Below are 6,748 nucleotides of genomic sequence, written 5' to 3'. Positions count from 1 at the left end.
CCCCGGGGGTGGGGGAGGGGCCTCACCTCCCGTCGCTGTCGCCGTTCCTGGAATGAATGATGAATAATTATTAGGGGGAGGGGCTTAATGAGCCCTTCCTCCCACTCGCGGCCCCTCCCCCACCCTTGGGCGGGCTGGGGGAGGGGCCTGAAGGGTGGGGGAGGGGCAAAAATGGGTGGGGGAGGGCACCAAACAGCCAGGCCTCGGGGTGGGGGAGGGGCCGGGGAGCCCCTCTGGGGGTGGGGGGAGGGGCCCGGGGGGTTCCCCAAAGGTGGGGGAGGGGCCCGGGGGGTCCCCCAGGGGGTGGGGGAGGGGCGGATCTCAATATTTCTCCGCCGTTCCCCTCCCCCACCCCAGGCCCGGCCACTTCCTCTTTTGGGGGAGGGGCCGGGGAGGGGTTCCCGGGGGTGGGGGAGGGGCGGGGGGTCCCGCCGGGTGGGGGGAGGGGCGGGGAGGGACCCCCGGGGTGGTGGGAGGGGGCCTCACCCAGCAGCAGCAGCAGCAGGCCCAGGGTCCCGGGGGGTCCCATGGCGGGCGGTGGGGGAGGGGGAAAGGGGCGGGACCGGCTGCGCCCACCTCAGGCCACGCCCTTGTTAGGCTCAACATCTCATTGGACGTTCCCGTGACCCCACCCTAAGCTCACGACTGCCCCCCTAAAAACTTCCCCATTTTGGGGCGTCCCCGCGGGAGCCACGCCCCCTCCCAGCAAGCCCCGCCCATTCTCCATCGACCCTCTTCTTGAATTAGCCCCGCCCCTCCTTTAAACCCCGCCTCTTTTAAAATGCGCGCGGGCCCTTTAAGACTCCGTAGGCGGGCCCTCACTCAGCCCTTAAGCCCGGCCCACTCTGCGCGCTGATTGGCTGAATCTGCTTTACAGACACCCCGCGCTCTGATTGGTCCCTTAGCACGACCAAACCCGGAAGTGTCTCTCTGATTGGTCTAATCCGTCGGGGCGGGAACAAGGCTGGAAAAAACAATGCGCTGATTGGTGGGCGCGCCGCGGGACGTGGGCGTGGCCTGCTCGCGCCCGCGCAAGGCAGGGCGGGAAAAGAGCGGCCCGTGCGGGCGGGCGCGACCACTGCGAGTACGGGGGGGGGGGGATTTGGGGGGTCCGGGGGGATTTTGGGGGGTCCGGGAGGGACCATTGGGGGTTTTTGGGGGGGAATTTGGGAATTTTGGGAATTTGGGGATTTTGGGAGGGACCATTTAGGGGCTCGGGGGGGATTTGGGGGTTCGCGAGGAGTTTCGGGGTGGTCTGGGCTGGACCATTTGGGATTTTGGGGGGGATTTTGGGGGGCTCTGGGAGGGTCCATTCGGGGATTTGGGGGGTTCCCGAGTCGGTTTTGGGCTTCTCAGGTGGGATTTTTCGGGGTCCCACGTGGTTTCGGGGTTTCCTGAGCGGATTTTGGGGTGATCCCGGGTGGATTTTGGGGGGTTTCGAGTCGATTTTGGGGCTCCCAGGCGGATTTTGGGGGGTTTTGAGTGGATTTTGGGGTTCCCCGGTGCATTCTGGGGTTTGCTGAGTGGATTTTGGGGATCCCGGGTGGATTTTGGAGTTTTCTGGGTGAATTTTGGGGTTCCCAGGCGGATTTTGGGTTTTTCCGAGTCGATTTTGGGGTTCCCAGGTGGATTTTGGGGTTTTTCGAGTCGATTTTGGGGTTTCCAGGTGGATTTTGGGGTCTCCTCAGTGAATTTTGGGTGATCCCGGTTGGACTTGGGGTTCCCTCAGTGGATTTTGGGGTTCCCGGGTGGATTTTGGGGTTTTTCTGAGTCGATTTTGGGGTTCCCGGGTGGATTTTGGGGTTCCTTCAGTGGATTTTGGGGTTCTCTGAGCAGACTTTGGCCAACCCCAGTTGGTTTTGGGGTTTCTTTAGCGAAGTTTTGGCAAATCCAGCTGGTTTTGGGATCTCTTTTGCGAATTTTGGTGATCCCAGGTGGATTTTGGGGTTCCTTCAGTGGATTTTGGGGTTCCCAGGTGGATTTTGGGGTTCTCTGAGCGGACTTTGGCCAACCCCAGCTGGTTTTGGGATCTCTTTAGCGAATTTTGGTGATCCCAGGTGGATTTTGGGGTTCCTTCAGTGGATTTTGGGGTTCCCGGGTGGATTTTGGGGTTCCTTCAGTGGATTTTGGGGTTCCCGGGTGGATTTTGGGGTTTTTCGAGTCGATTTTGGGGTTCCCGGGTGGATTTTGGGGTTCCTTCAGTGGATTTTGGGGTTCCCAGGTGGATTTTGGGGTTTTTCGAGTCAATTTTGGGGTTCCCGGGTAGATTTTGGGGTTCTCTGAGCAGACTTTGGCCAACCCCAGCTGGTTTTGGGGTGTTCCCCGACTGGATCTTCGGGCGTTTTCAGCGCGTTCCGGTTGCGATTCGACCCCTTCCCAGCAGGGATTTTTTCCGGGATTCCGGCGACTTCCCTCGCTAACTCCTCTCTCCTCTCGCGCAGGCCATGCCCCCTCCTCGCTGCTCCCGCTGCCCCCGCCCCTCCTCCCTCCTGCGCTCCCGCTCCCTCCAACCCTTCTGCCGCCGCTGCTTCCTCGCCGCCTTCGAGGCCGAGACCCTCGCCGCCCTGCTGCTCCCCGGCACGCCCCAAAAACCGGCACTTTCTCCCCGGAAAGGACACGCCGTGGCCGTGGCCGCCTCGGGGGGCAAGGACTCCACGGTCTTGGCGCACCTGCTGGCGCGGCTGAACCGGGAGCGCGGGCTGGGGCTGCGGCTGGCGCTGCTGGGCGTGGACGAGGGGATCTGGGGTTACCGGGACGAGGCGCTGGCGGTGCTGCGGGGGGGTGGGCGAGGCCCTGCCCCTCCCCCTGGTGCTGGTGTCCCACCGGGAGCTCTTCGGGTGGGCGGTGGACGAGCTGGGGCCGGCGCTGGGGGGCCGCAGCCGCTGCACCGTGTGCGGCGTCTTCCGCAGGCAGGCGCTGGAGAGGGCGGCCAGGGAGATGGGGGCCGACTGGATCGCCACCGGTGAGGGACTGGGAGGGACTGGGAGGGGACTGGGAGGGACTGGGAGAGACTGGGATGGTCTGGGAAGGGACTGGGAGGGACTGGGAGGGGATTGGGAGGGACTGGGAGGGACTGGGAGGGGGTTGGGAGGGACTGGGAGGGGACTGGGAGGGACTGGGATGGGACTGGGAGGGACTGGGAGGGGATTGGGAGGGACTGGGAGGGACTGGGAGGGACTGGGAGGGGGTTGGGAGGGACTGGGAGGGACTGGGAGGGACTGGGAAGGGACTGGGAGGGACTGGGAGGGGATTGGGAGGGACTGGGAGGGACTGGAATAAACTGGGAGGGGGTTGGGAGGGACTGGGAGGGACTGGGATAAACTGGGAGGGGGTTGGGAGGGACTGGGAGGGACTGGTTTGTACTGGGAGGGGACTGGGAAGGGACTGGGATGGGATTGGGAGGGACTGGGAGGGACTGGGATAAACTGGGAGGGGGTTGGGAGGGACTGGGAGGGGATTGCGAGGGACTGGGAGGGACTGGGATAAACTGGGAGGGGACTGGTTCATATTCGGGGGGGATTGGGAGAGACTGGGATAAAATGGGAGGGACTGGTTTGTACTGGGAGGGGAGTGGGAGAGGCTGGGAAGGGTGTTGGGGGGACTGGAATAAACTGGGAGGAGCTGGAGAGGGCGGCCGGGGAGATGGGGGCTGACTGGATCGCCACTGGTGAGATACTGGTTTATACTGGGAGGGGACTGGGAGTGGATTGGTTCTTACTGGGAGGCCGCTGGTGGTCATTTGTGGTCACTGGTGGTCGCTCACGGTCATCGGCGGTCACTCCTAGTCGTTGATGGTCACTGGTGGTCACTCGTTGTCATTGATGGTCACTCATGGTCATTGGTGGTCACTCATGGTCACTTGTGGTCATTGATGGTCACTCACGGTCATCGTTGGTCACTCCTGGTCACCAACGGTCACTCCGTCTGCCCCCAGGCCACAACGCCGACGACGTGGCCGAGACGGTGCTGATGAACTTCCTGCGGGGCGACGTGGCCCGGCTGCGCCGCGCGGCCAACGAGGCCTCGGGGGCCACCGGCGTCACCCCCGGGGCCACCAACGTCACCAAGGGGGCCACCGAGGAGAACCCAACCGAACCCGAGGGTGACCCAGGGGAATCCGGGGAAAACTCAACGGAACCCAACGGGAACCCAACGGAACCGTTGGGAGAGTCAACGGAACCCAACGGGAACCCAACGGAGCCATTGGGAGAGTCAACGGAGCCCAACGGGAACCCAACGGAAGTCTTGGAGAACTCAAGGAAACTCAAGGAGAACCCAACAGAACCGTTGGAAGAGTCAACGGAGCCCAACGGGAACCCAACGGAACCGTTGGAAGAGTCAACGGAACCCAACGAGGACCCGACGGGACTCGACAAGAGCCCGACAAAAGTCAAGGGAAAGTCAACGAAGCTCGGCGAAAACCAAACGGAATCGTTGGGAAACTCAGCGAAGGGCAAGGAGAGCCTGACGGAACCCAACGAGAGCGCGGCGAAAGTCAACCGCGGCCCAATGAAAGCCTTGGAAAGCTCAACCGAACTCGACGCGAATCCAACGAGACCCAACGAAAACGCGACGGAGCTCGACGAAAATCCGGCCCGACTCCATGAGAACCCGACGGAACCCGACGAGAACCCCGAAAAACTCGATGAAAACTCAACGAAACCCGACCGGAGCCCAACGAAACGCAACGAAAACCCAACGAAACTCGACGAAAACGCAACCAAACCCAATGAGAACCCGATCAAACCCAACGAGAACCCAACCAAACCCAACGAGAACCCAACCAAACCCAATGAAAACCCAACCAAGCCCAACCGAAACACCAAACCCAACCAGAACCCAACCAAACGCAACAAAAACCCAACGAAACCCAACGAAAACCCGACCAAACCCAACCAAAACCCGACCAAACCCAACCAGACCCCCGCCAGCCCCAAGGCCCCGCCGAGCGGCCCCGCCCCGCCCTCCCCGTGGCCGGCGGTGCCGCGGCTGAAGCCGCTGCGGCACGCGGCGCAGAAGGAGATCGTGCTCTACGCCCACTTCCGGGGGCTGCCCTACGCCAGCGCCGAGTGCCGGCACGCGCCCCTGGCCTTCCGCGGCCACCCGCGGGCGCTGCTGAAGGACCTGGAGGCGTCGCGGCCGGCGGCCGTGGCGGCCCTGGCGCACTCGGGGCGGCGGCTGGCGCTGGGGGCGGCGCCGGGGGCGGGGGCGGCGCCGGGGGCGTGCCGGCGCTGCGGGGCCACGGCCAGCGGGGACACCTGCATGGCCTGCGTCCTGCTGGCCGCGCTGGACAGGGGCCGGCCCAAGGTGGCGCTGGGGAGGACGGGGCTCAGGGTGGTCGGCGAGGGAGGGGGAGGGCGGTGGGGCGGCGGTCAGGGGGATGGGCGCGGTGGTCGCCAAGATGGCGGCGGCGGTCGGTGGGGTGGTGGGCAAGGGGTTGGGGGTCACCAAGATGGCGGTGGGGGTCACCAAGATGGCGGTGGGGGTCACCAAGATGGCGGTGGTGGTTTCCAAGATGGCGGTGGGGGTCACCAAGATGGCGGTGGGGATCTCCAAGATGGCGGTGGGGGTCTCCAAGATGGCGGTGGGGGTCACCAAGATGGCGGTGGTGGTTTCCAAGATGGCGGTGGGGGTCACCAAGATGGCGGTGGGGATCTCCAAGATGGCGGTGGGGGTCTCCAAGATGGCGGTGGGGGTCTCCAAGATGGCGGTGGGGGTCTCCAAGATGGCGGTGGTGGTTTCCAAGATGGCGGAGGCGGCCATTGCGGTGGTGGACGACGAGGTTGCGGCTGCAGGGCCGCTGGACAAAGGCTTGGTGGCCACCAGGATGGGGACCTTGGTGGCCCAGGTGACCCCCAGGTTGGTGGCCCAGGTGAGCCCCGGGTTGGTGGCCCAGGTGACCCCCGGGTTGGTGGCCCAGGTGAGCCCCGGGTTGGTGACCTTGGTGGCCCAGGTGAGCCCCGGGTTGGTGACCTTGGTGGCCCAGGTGACCCCCAGGTTGGTGGCCCAGGTGACCCCCGGGTTGGTGGCCCAGGTGACCCCCGGGTTGGTGGCCCAGGTGAGCCCCGGGTTGGTGACCTTGGTGGCCCAGGTGAGCCCCGGGTTGGGGACATTGGTGGCCCAGGTGACCCCCGGGTTGGTGGCCCAGGTGAGCCCCGGGTTGGTGGCCCAGGTGAGCCCCGGGTTGGGGACCTTGGTGGCCCAGGTGAGCCCCGGGCGCGGCCGGTGCAGGTGGAGCTCCAGGGCCGGGCCGGACGCTCCGAGCGGCGCCGCCTGAGGGGCTTCGGCCACGGCCGGGGGGGACCTGGGGACACCTGGGGGGGCCTGGGGGACATCTGGGACTTCTGAGGGGACACCTGGGGACACCTGGGGGGGTCTGGGGACACCTGGGGGACATCTGGGACTTCTGAGGGGACACCTGGGGGGGACCAGGAGACACCTGGGGGGGTCTGGGGACACCTGGGGGGGTCTGGGACTTCTGAGGGGACACCTGGGGGGGCCTGGGGGACACCTGGGGAGGTCTGGGGACACCTGGGGGGGTCTGGGACTTCTGAGGGGACACCTGAGGGGGGCCTGGGGGACACCTGGGGGGGCCTGGAGGACATCTGGGATTTCTGAGGGGACACCTGGGGACACCTGCGGTGGCCTTGGGGACACCTGGGACTTCTGAGGGGACATTTTGGGGTCCTTTGGGGACATTTTGGTGACCTTTTTGGGGTCCCTTGGGGGTTTTTTTGGGGTCACTCGG

The 6,748-nt window shown here is 65.0% G+C and overlaps 1 protein-coding gene across 1 annotated transcript; it reads left to right on the top strand.

Annotated features, from left to right (window-relative positions):
* The first annotated feature begins 881 nt into the window (after nucleotides 1-881).
* Nucleotides 882-6,277, top strand: LOC136306038 (uncharacterized). Its single transcript, XM_066209387.1, is given in 5 exon segments — nucleotides 882-1,084; nucleotides 2,442-2,777; nucleotides 2,779-2,962; nucleotides 3,935-5,337; nucleotides 5,402-6,277. Coding segments are annotated over 4 exon segments (2,796 nt in total). The 5' UTR covers nucleotides 882-1,084; nucleotides 2,442-2,444.
* The last annotated feature ends 471 nt before the right edge of the window (nucleotides 6,278-6,748 follow it).

Source organism: Chamaea fasciata, unplaced genomic scaffold (genome assembly GCF_029207755.1).
Source record: "Chamaea fasciata isolate MVZ Bird 193981 ecotype frontalis unplaced genomic scaffold, bChaFas1.0.hap1 SCAF_923, whole genome shotgun sequence".
In the NCBI taxonomy this organism is placed as follows: domain Eukaryota; kingdom Metazoa; phylum Chordata; class Aves; order Passeriformes; family Sylviidae; genus Chamaea; species Chamaea fasciata.
This window is presented reverse-complemented; position numbering and strand designations above follow the sequence as displayed.